Below are 14,088 nucleotides of genomic sequence, written 5' to 3' on the forward strand. Positions count from 1 at the left end.
ATGTTTGGCCACACCAAGGGTGTACTGAGCGCCTGTGCTTGGTTAGACAGTCCCCTTAAAGGGTTGTCTTTGCCTCTGCACTCATGGAAAGTCTGCTAGGCAATGAGTGAAGAGCTTGGAAACTCATTCCTATAGATCTGCTCTGAAGCTGGCCAGATTGCTGGATCCTGACTACTTCAGTCCCCCTACGCTCCTCCAATGCTGGAAAAGTAAAGCTGCCTCTGTTAGAGAGCCCACAGTTTGGAGCAGTGGACAGCCCAAACTGTCCATCTCCAGGAGCACACAGCTCTCAGAAACAAGAATCTAGGAGGATGGGGAGTAGTGCGCTAATGAAGACAGAGCTTGAAAAAACTAACTTCATCAAAACATCGAAGATTTATAAAAGGGAACATATAAGAGGTGTATGGAAGTTTAAAATGTATATTGTGTGTGGGAAACCACTAAATAGAAGCTTCATCATCATCAAAATTGATCATTTTAGTTTATCTTCTAAACTTTTTCTACATGTGGCATTGCAATATAGAAAGGGGTAAATTTCAGCACCGGAGTCTGTACTTATGAACAATGTATGTCCTAACCAGCACAGGTAGGACAGCAGTATTCAGGAACATAGAAGATCCGCATTAGGGCACCAGCCGTTATCTGTTAGTCAGCTCATCTCTCAAGAGGGAATTTAAAAGGGAACAATCAGTTCATGAGGTGGGGAGATGAGGCACATAAGTGGAGAAAGCATTTTTCTAAAAAACTTTCTTGTATTAAAAATAGTGATGAGCAAGCACTACCATTCCTGTTACTCGTAACGAGCAGCTGGATTCTTGGATCGGCGCCACTTGAGTACCCGAGTATAATGGAAGTCAATGGGGAACTCGAGCATTTACATTAGTTAAACCTGTCCGAGTGTCCAACTGCTCATTACTAGTACCGAGCATGGTAGTGCTCACTCATCACTAATTAAAAACTTTCTTTTTTGAGCTACAGTAGCATTTTATCCACATGATATCTAATAAATTCTTGATCACTGGTGGCCCCATCAATAGAACCCAATTAGACACTCATACAGGGTTTCTGAACCTTTGCTCATCACTGTGGTCAACAATTGGAAGAGTGTGGACACTCATGTTTAATGATTTTCCTTTCATTCTTTCTGGGTCTGAGGGAGACTGCTGAATACATTGCTCGTCTATTTCAGTCACTGCAGAGGCATTGAATGGACAGAGACATACCAAGCATGATCATACTGTTTCATTAAATTTTCAACAGTACTAAAGAGGAATGGGGCTCTTGTGAATATGTGACCCAGCAGTGAAGCCCATTAGTAAGGCAGGTATCACCTATCCAGCCCATTCCTGTAGCCGGATCTTGCTGTCATACTCCCTTTCCACCTGGGTAACATATGGTACATTTGTTAGGTTAACAAAGTTTGGGACACATGGGAAGGAATAGACAGAATTTGTCTTTTAAGCCTGCTTTACACCATACGATCCAGCATATGATATCGTATGCGATCGTACCCTCCCCCATCGTATGTGCGGCACGTTCAATTTGTTGAATGTGTCGCATAAACGAGTAACCCCCCGTCACACGTACTTACCCGTCCAAACGACCTCGATGTGGGCGGCGAACATCCACTTCCTGGAGGGGGAGGGGCGTTCGGCGTCACATCGACGTCACGCGGCAGCCGGGCACTAGAAGCGGAGGGGCGGAGCTGAGGGGGACGTAAACATCCCGCCCACCTCCTTCCTTCCGCATTGCCGGCGGGAGCCGCAGGACGCAGGTAAGATCTGTTCATCGTCCCCGGGGTGTCACACACAGCGATGTGTGCTACCCCGGGTACGATGAACAACCTGACTTTCAATTTTTAGAAATTGAACGACGTGCATGCGATGAACGTTTTACCTTTCAATCGCAATCGCACGTAGCTTTTACATGCTACAATGTAACTTACGATGCCGAATGTGCGTCACTTACGACGTGACCCCGCCGACACATTGTGAGATATATTGTAATGTGTAAAGCGCCCTTTAGCCTTACATTGGGAGACACATAGGTTTGCAGATGAGCTGAAGAAACGGTAATTACTTAAGTCTCTTTGAAACGTTGCTGTATTTCAGATGCAATCCACAGACAGGGTGTCCACAGACAGGGTGTGCACAGACAGGGTGTGCACAGACAGGGTGTGCACAGACAGGGTGTCCACAGACAGGGTGTCCACAGACAGGGTGTCCACAGACAGGGTGTGCACAGACAGGGTGTCCACAGACAGGGTGTCCACAGACAGGGTGTGCACAGACAGGGTGACCACAGACAGGGTGACCACAGACAGGGTGTGCACATACGGCCGAGCTACGTACTGGCTGTCTGTGGATTGTACAGGAGCAGGAAGAAAATATATAGCATCTACAAAACTACAGGGGCCAGGCCATTCTCTTGTTATCTAAAGTTACAAATAACAATGCACTTGTAGGAAGTATAAAGCTTACAATTATTTTATTTAGAAAAAATATAAACTGTACAGGTGCTTTTTATAATTCTTTTCTTGTATTGTCACATGTACATTGGCTTTAAAGACAGCTATACCAGGCCGTCTTCAGTATGACATCAGGGTAACAGACTTGTAGTTTTCTGGGTTCACTGACCTGCAAAGAAATGGATATAAAATATAAAAATTGCAATATACAGTTTGGTCCAGAAATATTTGGACAGTGACACAAGTTTTGTTCTTTTAGCTGTTTACAAAAACATGTTCAGAAATACAATTATATATATAATATGGGCTGAAAGTGCACACTCCCAGCTGCAATGTGAGAGTTTTCACATCCAAATCGGAGAAAGGGTTTAAGAATCATAGCTCTGTAATGCATAGCCTCCTCTTTTTCAAGGGACCAAAAGTAATTGGACAAGGGACTCTAAGGGCTGCAATTAACTCTGAAGGCGTCTACCTCGTTAACCTGTAATCAATGAAGTAGTTAAAAGGTCTGGGGTTGATTACAGGTGTGTGGTTTTACATTTGGAAGCTGTTGCTGTGACCAGACAACATGCGGTCTAAGGAACTCTCAATTGAGGTGAAGCAGAACATCCTGAGGCTGAAAAAAAAGAAAAAATCCATCAGAGAGATAGCAGACATGCTTGGAGTAGCAAAATCAACAGTCGGGTACATTCTGAGAAAAAAGGAATTGACTGGTGAGCTTGGGAACTCAAAAAGGCCTGGGCGTCCACGGATGACAACAGTGGTGGATGATCGCCGCATACTTTCTTTGGTGAAGAAGAACCCGTTCACAACATGAACTGAAGTCCAGAACACTCTCAGTGAAGTAGGTGTATCTGTCTCTAAGTCAACAGTAAAGAGAAGACTTCATGAAAGTAAATACAAAGGGTTCACATCTAGATGCAAACCATTCATCAATTCCAAAAATAGACAGGCCAGAGTTAAATTTGCTGAAAAACACCTCATGAAGCCAGCTCAGTTCTGGAAAAGTATTCTATGGACAGATGAGACAAAGATCAACCTGTAACAGAATGATGGGAAGAAAAAAGTTTGGAGAAGAAAGGGAACAGCACATGATCCAAGGCACACCACATCCTCTGTAAAACATGGTGGAGGCAACGTGATGGCATGGGCATGCATGGCTTTCAATGGCACTGGGTCACTTGTGTTTATTGATGACATAACAGCAGACAAGAGTAGCCGGATGAATTCTGAAGTGTACCGGGATATACTTTCAGCCCAGATTCAGCCAAATGCCGCAAAGTTGATCGGACGGCGCTTCATAGTACAGATGGACAATGACCCCAAGCATACAGCCAAAGCTACCCAGGAGTTCATGAGTGCAAAAAAGTGGAACATTCTGCAATGGCCAAGTCAATCACCAGATCTGAACCCAATTGAGCATGCATTTCACTTGCTCAAATCCAGACTTAAGACGGAAAGACCCACAAACAAGCAAGACCTGAAGGCTGCGGCTGTAAAGGCCTGGCAAAGCATTAAGAAGGAGGAAACCCAGCGTTTGGTGATGTCCATGGGTTCCAGACTTAAGGCAGTGATTGCCTCCAAAGGATTCGCAACAAAATATTGAAAATAAAAATATTTTGTTTGGGTTTGGTTTATTTGTCCAATTACTTTTGACCTCCTAAAATGTGGAGTGTTTGTAAAGAAATGTGTACAATTCCTACAATTTCTATCAGATATTTTTGTTCAAACCTTCAAATTAAACGTTACAATCTGCACTTGAATTCTGTTGTAGAGGTTTCATTTCAAATCCAATGTGGTGGCATGCAGAGCCCAACTCGCCAAAATTGTGTCACTGTCCAAATATTTCTGGACCTAACTGTATATGTTCACCAACTTTTGTAGCTACAGAGGCATCTGTTTCTACACTTTACTGCACAAGAGGCTAATTCATTAACAGATAAAATCCAAATTCCTGATATAATCATGGTCCTTACTTTATAACATGTGATTCCAAGATACTTCTTATTGGATATGATTTGGGCCCTGCAGAAGGCTGGAAGGTCTTTCCTTTTACAGCACCTTTTGTAGATTTCTTTCCGTAGGGCTCATTGGAATGCGATGGATACGGGTCAAATGTCCCAGCCTTCATGCCTCCTGGCTGCCAACAGAAAGTGCAAGAAAATAAATAAAATTAAATTAACAGACAGGAGCAACTTTGCGGTTCAGCAACACAGACAGCATAGTAGCAGAGCAGCTTTGGGGTCCATTGATATATTGCACTGCGCTATACCTGATTCCAGTTGGCTGGGTGTACAGCCATTGACCGACCCACAATTCACGGCGACTCTGCAGGATAAATTATTAAGAATTCAAAGTATCATGGCCTAGGAAAGGCCTACAAGTTTTTTATTACTTTTATGTATACATTAAGTACACAGGGCATTTCAGCATGGGATCACAGTTGATTCTTTTTGTGAGGTAAACCATTTTCCTGCCTGTTTTTTAAAAATGTTTTACCTCAAAGAATTATTTGCGATCTCATGCTGTAATATCTGTATACTTTTTTACTTCCTGCCGTGCCCTGTAATTCAATCAGGTCATGTCCCTGTACGGTCAGACAGGGCCATTACATACTATATAGCAAGGACACATATACACTGCTCACAAAAAGTTATGGATATTTGTTTTTTGTGTCAAATTTCAACAGGATCCTAAAATGCCCTCTGACCTTTTCAGGTGAACTTAATGTGACCTTCTCTAAGCCTTTAAATGCACATGTCCTATTGTTCAATGTTTTGGTACTTTTTGCACAACTTGCTGTTCTCCAACAATAAGCTTAATGCTAAATTTCATCAAGTGTTTGATCCATGAATCGGCCAATAAATTGCAGGGTTCAATTAGCATTGGTATTTAAAACAGTCCTCCTCATCATACTACTGCTTACATTTTGGCATCATGAGACCAAGAAGACACCTAACAATTGATCAACAGTACCTCGCCATTGTGAGGCTTCAAGCAGGATGTTCTCCAATAGAAGTGGCCACTGAGCTTAGTGTCAAAGAATGTCATCAGCAGGTTGCAACAAAGATACGAAGAGACTGGAAGATTCACAGAAAGGCATAGCAGTGGACGTTCTTTGGCCATATCCGATACTGATGACCTCTTCATTGTGAACAATGTCCTTCTGAACCGGATGATAAATGCCACAGAACTCCTGAGACATTTAAAGGAGGTAAGAGGCACCCAATTGTCACATCAGACCATTTGAAACCGTTTCCATCAGCGTGGGCTGCATGCTAGACAACCTGCAAGGGTATCTGAATATATCACCAGGAACAGGAAACATAGTTTTATTGGACGAGGGACCAATAGGCCTCAGTGCTGTTCACTGGTGAAAGTCAATTAACGCTGGGCAGAAATGATGGCTTCCAACAATGTTGGAGAAGTGAAGGAGAGTGCTAGGCATAAGCCACGGTTGTCACTAGTCGAGTCTTTGGTGGTGGTGGTGGTGTTACAGTGTGGGCAGGAACAGCTCTACACTTTGTGAATTGTACAGTGACAAGTCCCTACTACTTGAATAACATAATCCAGCTATTGTGCCTCTCCATGAACAACACAGGTCTAATTTCATCTTCATGGATGACAATGCTCCAGCTCATCAAGGTCTGTAATTTATCCAGACTTGAATCCCATAGAAAACCAATGGAATCAGCTGAGTCGTCGTTTAGAGGCTCGTAACTCTATACCCGAGAACCTCAATGAGATGAGGGCTGCCCTTCAAGAAGAGTGGGATGCCATGCCTCAGCAGATAATAACTCCACTTGTCATCAACATGACACTTCGTTTTTAAGCTGTAATTGATGGTCAAGGCACCATGACAAGTTATTGAGACAACACCTTTTTTGTGGTATACCCACCACTGTTGTTGGCTTTTGTTTCAATACATTTTTGAGATGATGACATCACCATTGCATGCTTCTACTTAATTGCCCAACTTTCATGATAAAATGTCACTGTGGCGTGAACTTTTTACGTTTTGCATACATTTTACCCCAAAGCCAAATATCCCTAACTTTGGTGAGTAGTGTCTATGATTATCTACACAGAGGACCTTTTTTTTTTTTTTTTTTTTTTTTTTTAAACACATCCATTTGTAGAACTTACAGTATATCACAAACATGAGTACACACCTCACATTTTCGAAAATATTTTAATATTTTATTATATCTTTTTATACGACAACACTGAAGACAATGACACTGATACAATGTACAGTAGTCTGTGTACAGCATGTATAACAGTGTAAATTTGGTGCCTTCTAAATAACTCAAGACACAGCCATTAGTGTAAAAACTGCTGGCAACAAAAGTAAATACACCCATAAATGAAAATTAGCCAAATTGTGCCTAATTAGTCATTTTCCCTCCCCGGTGTCATGTGACTCATTAGTGTTACAAGGTCTCAGGTGTGAATGTGGAGCAGGTGTGTTAAAGTTGATGTTATCGCTCTAACACTTTCTCATACTGATTCCCTGGAAGTTAAACATGGCTCCTCTCGTCAAAGAATTGTCTGAAGATCTGATAAAAAGAATTGTTGCTTTACATAAAGATGGCCTAGGCTATTTGAAGATTGCAAGCGCCCTGAAACTGAGTTGCAGCACGGTGGCGAACAGCGGTTTAGCATGACAGGTTCTTCTTATAACAGGCTTCACTATGGATGACCAAAGAAGTTGAGTGCACGTGCTCCGCATCATATCCAGAGGTTGTCTTTTCAAAATAGACGTATGAGTGCTGCCACCATTGCTGTGGAGGTTAAAGGATTGGGTGGTGAGCCTGTTAGTGCTCAGACCATACACCACACACTGAATCAAATTAGTCTGCATGGCTGTCGTCCTAGAAGGAAGCCTCTTCTAAATATAATGTACAAGAAAGCCCACAAACAGTTTGCAGAAGAAAACAGACTAAGGACATGGATTACTGGAAATCCATAGTAAAGAAAAAACTGGTTGCACCAATAAAAAACAAAATCTTCACTTTATTGAATTTCCAATAACAAAGTAATTACATTGGGGTACAATCGTTGATGTTTTTCAACTAAGTCTTAATGGTAACATGTATCCAGCATGGTAAACCATTAAATACTGATAAAAAAAACCTGCCCCTCAAAGACATCATTAGATTAATTAATTCTAAGTAACATATGTGCATAGATACGAGCTCAAGCCTGTATAACATCATTATAGTATATAAACATATCAACAATGCAACAAAAATCCAAAATATACATTTTGTTATTGGTCTTAAATGGTGTTTTTTATTGGCGCAACCAGTTTTTTTTCTTTACTATGGATTGTCATTACCCTCAGCCAATGGGTTAAATGGAGCTCCATTTTCCAATATGGCTATGGTGTTTATTGTCTAGTGGTGTGTGTCAAGTTCCTTTCTATGCTGTAATGGATTACTGTAATGATGTCTTGTGGTCTGATGACACTAAAATAAAATTTGCTTCAGATGCAGATGATATCAAGCGTGTGTGGCGGCAACCAGGTGAGGAATACAAAGACAAAAGTGTCAAACATGGTGGTGAGAGTGTCATGGTTTGGGGCTACATGAGTGCTGCCGGCTGTGGGGGGCTACAGTTCATTGAGGGAACTATGAATGCCAACATGTACTGTGACATACTGAATTAGAGCATGATCCCCTCACTTCAGAAACTGGGCAGTATTCCAACATAATAACGACCCCAAGCATGTTTCCAAGATCACCACTGCCTTGCTGAAGAAACTGAGACTAAAAGGTGCTGGATTAGCCAAACATGTCTCCAGTACTAAACCCTATTGAGCATCTGTGGGGCCTCCTCAAATGGAAGGTGGAGAGGAGTGCAAGGTCTCCAACATCCACCAGATCCATGATGCTATCATGGAGAATGGAAGAGGAGTCCAGTGGCTCCTGTGAAGCTGTAGTGAACTCCATGCCCAAGAGAGTTAAGGCAGTGCTTGAAAATAATGGTGTCCACACAAAAGTTTGACATTTTGAGAACAAATGAGCCATTTTCACTTATGGGTGCAATTACCTTTGTTGCCAACGGGTTAAACATTAATGGCTGTGTGTTGAGTTATTTAGAGGGCACCAAATTAACAGTATTATACAAGCTGTACACTGACTACTGTGCATTGTGTCAGATCTTCAGTACGGTCCCATGAAAAAATATAATAACAAAAAATCTACAAAAATATTGAGGTGTGTACTCACTTTTGTGATATACTGCATTATTATTTCAAGATCTATTGATTAAAATGAACTTTTGTTAGTGGAAAAACCCCATGAATCAACAGGAAGCAAGAGGTACAGCTGCCACACACTTCATGTTGAATATTCATACAACCGAAGGCGGTAAGAGAGAAGCCGGAGGTGATTGAGCGCAGTGCTCGCGTGACATCACAACCTCACCCCGGTAAACGCGAGTGGCAGTGGAGGTGAGTATAAGCTTTTTTATTGTAATGGAGCTAAACATGAGGAATGAGAAGGGGTTGTTCTAGTAGTGGACAACCCCTTTAATATGGCACAGAATGTATGTGTCACCTACAGTAAGGTTATTATCACACATTTTACTTACCTCCTTAGCAGGTGAACTTGGCTTAAATGCCTTCACATTAACTTTTATCTCCTTCTTACTCTTCAGCGGTGGCAAAGGTTTGTCCGTCCGGTAGGGATTTATGTCAAAATATTCCTTTGGATAAAGGTTTAGCCTGAAAGCTCCACCTTTAAGTTTCGATTTGTGTCGCTCCATTTCTTTCTATGATGAAAACACACAATACGTAATCAGTATATATGAGACGACACCTTATTTTTAGATATTCACAATAATATACAAGTGCATCTCAAGAAATTAGAATATCATCAAAAAGTTTATTTCAGTAATTCAATACAAAAAAGGGAAACTCATTATATAAAGTCATTACAGAGTGATCTATTTCAAGTGTTTATTTCTGTCAATATTGATGAACTTCATGCTTCTGATGCCGACAAGCTTTTTGGATATGGAAATTTCATTTTTCAGCAGGACTTGGCACCTGTCCACACTGCCAAAAGTACCAATACCTGGTTTAATAACCACAGTGTCACTGTGCTTGATTGGCCAGCAAACTCACCTGACCTAAGCCCCATAGAGAATCTATGGGGTATTGTCAAGAGGAAGATGAGAGACACCAGACCCAACAATGCAGACAAGGTGAAGGCTGCTATCAAAGCAACCTGTGATTCCATAACACCCCAGCAGTGCCACAGACTGATCGCCTCCATGCCACACCGCATTGATGCAGTAATTCATGCAAAAGGAGCCTCGACCAAGTATTGAGTTATTTACTGTACAGACTTTTCAGTAAGCACCAACATTTCTCAGTTTAAAATCATTTTTTCAGTTGGTCTTATATAATATTCTAATTTTCTGATAATGACTGTTGGGCTTTCATTGGCTGTAAGCCATAATCATCAACATTAACAGAAATAAACTCTTGAAATAGATCACTCTGTAATGACTATACAATATTCGCGCTTCCCTTTTTGAATTGAATTACTGAAATAAATTACATTTTTGATGATAGTCTAATTTATTGAGGCGCACCTGTAGCTCTTTGATGGCTGGATGCAATGAGGAAAAGAGGATTAAAGTACCACTGTAGTGCATTTATTTTCTTTTTATTTCAAAACTGGAATGGTGATTTAAGGGCTCAAGAGTATAAGGGGGGCTTTACATGTTGCGACATCGCTTCCTAAATATCGTCGGGGTCACGTCGTTAGTGACGCACATCCGGCACCGGTAGCGACATCGCAACGTGTAAATCCTAGGTGCGATGATAAACGATCGCAAAAGCGTCGAAAAACGGTGATCTGTGTAGCGTCCTTCATTTCCATAATGTCGATGCGACCGCAGGTACGATGTTGTTTGTCGTTCCTGCAGCTCCACACATTGCTGTGTGTAAACCCGCAGGAGCGACAAACATCTCCTTACCTGCGTCCCGATGGCAATGCGGAAGGGAGAAGGTGGGCGGGATGTTATGTCCCGCTCATCTCCGCCCCTCTGCTTCTATTGGCCGGCCGATTAGTGACGTCGCTGTGATGCCGAACGCACCTCCCCCTTGAAGGAGGGATTGTTCGGCAGTCACAGCGACGTCGTCGAGCAGGTATGTGCGTGTGAAGCTGCCGTAATGATAATGTTCGCTACGGCAGCAATCACCACATATCGCATGTGTGACAGGGGCGGGTACTATCGCGCTCGGCATCGCTAGCCGATGCTAGCGATGTCGCAGCGTGTAAAGTACCCCTAAATCGGACAAGTGCAATCCGATAAAAAAGGGATTAAACTCAAAACAATGTTATTTAATAAGGCAGTGCAGATCTGTGTATGTTTTCTCTGCTGTATTCAGAAAAAAAATTGCAGCATTCTGTAATTTGATTCCTAAATTGGTACAGTGAGAAAAAAAAAATCAGATGCCACACGGAAGATCAGCATGGCGTCTGATTTTTATGGATACATTACAATTCTGTAAGACGGGAAACTGTAAATTGTCCTGTAAAAGATTAATAGCAGCTGAGTAAAATAACATACAGACAGCACAGCGATGAAAAGTGAGATAAAATCATCCTACTTTTTGGATGAGAATGAGACCTTTTTATATATACGCTTGTGTGACCCCAGCCTAAATCTACGTCCCCTTGCCCTAGTCTTATACTCACCCTATGGCGTCTTCATCTGTTATCAGTGCTGCTTTGGTTGGTATTTTTCAGTTTGTGACCTGCCAGCTGCTCCAGAGTTTTATGGAGGCATCAGGGAGCACTCTTCCATGCAAGTCTATGAGAGCCTTGTTTTGGCCTCATTCTGGCTTTCATAGACTTGCATTGAGCGCCTGTGATGAAACTACTGACTTCCGGACATTCAGATGTTACTGTCACAAGATGGCACCACAGGACTGGAGCGGCGTCGGTAAAGAGGTGAAGATGCCAACGAGCGAGTATATGAAAGGGGGCTTGGGTTTAATGCATCAAAGCCCGCTGGAGTTGCGCATTGAATAAACAGATACTGTTGCAAAATAGAGAACTCCATAATATCATGAAGTTAAAGCTGTTACTTTCACTTCAAAGAGGATGTCATAGTTTTGTACCAGAGTGAGACCCTCTCCCTATGCCGAGGGAACATAGAATTGGGCAAGTTCTATTTAATCTATTGTTCCGGCAGAGGTGTATGACAATTTTTTTCCTTCTGCTGAGGAAAGTGTGATGTGCTCCTTTTTACTGCCTTCTGTATTGGGTGAACATATAGTGCTTTGTAAAAGTATTCATACCCCATGAACGTTTCCACATTTTTTTTACGTACAACCCACAAACTTAACTTTCTTTTATTGCCATTTTATGTGATATACCAACACTAATGCCTGCTTTACACGAGACGACCGATTGATTTCACGTTCGATCGTACCCGCCCCCGTCGTTTGTGCGTCACGGGCAAATCGCTGCCTGTGTCGCACAAAGTCGTGAAACCCCCGTCACACGTACTTACCTGCTGAGAGACCTCGCTGTGGGCGTCGAACATTCTCTTCCTAAAGGGGGAGGGACGTTCGGCGTCACAGAGACGTCAAACAGCCGCCGGCCAATAGAAGCGGAGGGGCGGAGATGAGCGGGACGTAAACATCTCGCCCACCTCCTTCCTTCCGCATAGCCGCCGGGAGCCGCAGGACGCAGGTAAGCTGTGTTCATCGTTCCCGGGGTGTCACACGGAGCGGCATGTGCTACCCTGGGTACGATGAACAATCGGCGCCATTTTAATTAAACAATTTTTTAAAACTGAGCGACGAGTACACGACTCACGATTTGTGAGCAATTCTGCGTCGCTCGGAGGTATCACACGAGACGACGTCGTGAACGATGCCGGATGTGCGTCACGAAAACCGTGACCCCGACGATGCATTGCACGATAGCTCGTCTCGTGTAAAGCACCCTTAAGTAGCAAATATTTGTGAAGTGTAAGGGAAATGATACATGGTTTTCTAAATATTTAAATAAATAAATATGAAAATTGTGACATGTATTTGTATTCAGCCCCCATGAGTCCATACTTTCTAGGACCACTTTTTGCTGCAATTACTTCTGCAAGTCTTTTGCAGTATGTCTCTACCCGCTTATGGAAAACTGAGACCAATCAAGCATACATAGGGTCTTAAGGTACTGTCACACTAAGCAACATCGCTAGCAACATCGCTGCGGAGGCACAACTTGCTAGCGATGTTGTGTGTGACATCCAGCAACAACCTGGCCCCTGCTGTGAGGTCGCTGGTTGTTGCTGAATGTCTTGGACCATTGTTTAGTTGTTGCTCTCCCGCTGTGAAGTACACATCGCTGTGTGTGACATCGACAGAGCAACAACTAAATGTGCAGGCAGCAGGGAGCCGGCTTCTGCGGACGCTGGTAACCAATGTAAAAATATCGGGTAACCAAGAAGCCTTTTCCTTGGTTACCCGATATTTACCTTTGTTACCAGCGTCCGCCGCTCTCACGCTGTCAGTGCCGGCTCCCTGCTCTCTGCACACGTAGCTGGAGTACACATCGGGTAATTAACCCGATGTCTACTCTGGCTAGGAGTGCAGGGAGCCAGCGCTAATCGGTGTGCGCTGATAACCAAGGTAAATATCGGGTTGGTTACCCGATATTTACCTTAGTTACCAAGCGCTGCATCGCTTCCACACGTCGCTGCTGGCTGGTCACTGGTTGCTGGTGAGATCTGCCTGTGTGACAGTTCACCAGCAACCCGTGTAACGACGCTCCAGCGATCCCTGCCAGGTCAGGTTGCTGGTGAGATCGCTGGAGCGTCGCTTAGTGTGACGGTAGTGGGATGGTTGCTCACCTTGTATGGTTGTGTATCACACAACCCTGAATAAAATTCATCAAGAGTAGAAGAACACTAGAGTGGCACTCACATGTTAAAAAAACCCCAACCCATACTTTATTTCATGTCGGGTAAAATGGGTCCGCAATCAGATACAGGTTAAATAAGGACTTTGTTTATCCTGCATCTGATTGCGGACCCATTTTACCCAACATGAACTAAAGTATGTTTTTTTTACATGGTGAGTACCACTCTGTTTTCTTCTATTCTTGATAAATTCTGTTATGGACATCCTTGTCTTATATATGGGGATTTTACCTATGCCTGCATTGACATTGAATACAGGGTGTGCTTAGGCTGTAGAGCACGACTGACCTTTCTTCGGCGCTCCATTGGGAGACCCAGACGATTGGGTGTATAGCTACTGCCTCCGGAGGCCACACAAAGCATTACACTAAAAAGTGTAAGGCCCCTCCCCTTCTGGCTATACACCCCCCGTGGGAACACGGGATGCTCAGTTTTCAAGCTTTGTGCGAAGGAGGTCAGACATCCACGCATAGCTCCACTGTTTAGTCAGCAGTACCTGCTGACTATATCGGATGGAAGAAAAGAGGGCCCATATAGTGCCCCCAGCATGCTCCCTTCTCACCCCACTTGTGGTTTGTAAGGTTGAGGTACCCATTGCGGGTACGGAGGCTGGAGCCCACATGCTGTTTTCCTTCCCCATCCCCCTGAGGGGCTCTGTGGAAGTGGGATCTTAC

General features: G+C 43.2%; 1 protein-coding gene across 2 annotated transcripts in view; it reads right to left on the reverse strand.

Moving 5' to 3' along the window:
• Positions 1 to 2,514: 2,514 nt before the first annotated feature.
• CFAP96 (cilia and flagella associated protein 96) overlaps positions 2,515 to 14,088 on the reverse strand; it is a 40,334-nt gene continuing 28,760 nt past the window's right edge. For both annotated transcript variants that reach the window (XM_075334584.1, XM_075334576.1), the window contains exons 6-8: positions 9,065 to 9,244; positions 4,444 to 4,607; positions 2,515 to 2,636 (exon numbers count right to left, since the gene is read on the reverse strand). In XM_075334584.1, the coding sequence (XP_075190699.1) occupies positions 2,588 to 2,636; positions 4,444 to 4,607; positions 9,065 to 9,244 (393 nt within the window). In that variant the 3' untranslated portion in view covers positions 2,515 to 2,587. The remainder of the gene's footprint in view (positions 2,637 to 4,443; positions 4,608 to 9,064; positions 9,245 to 14,088) is intronic.

The sequence above is a fragment of the Anomaloglossus baeobatrachus genome, chromosome 1, assembly GCF_048569485.1.
Source record: "Anomaloglossus baeobatrachus isolate aAnoBae1 chromosome 1, aAnoBae1.hap1, whole genome shotgun sequence".
Classification (NCBI taxonomy): Eukaryota; Metazoa; Chordata; class Amphibia; order Anura; family Aromobatidae; genus Anomaloglossus; species Anomaloglossus baeobatrachus.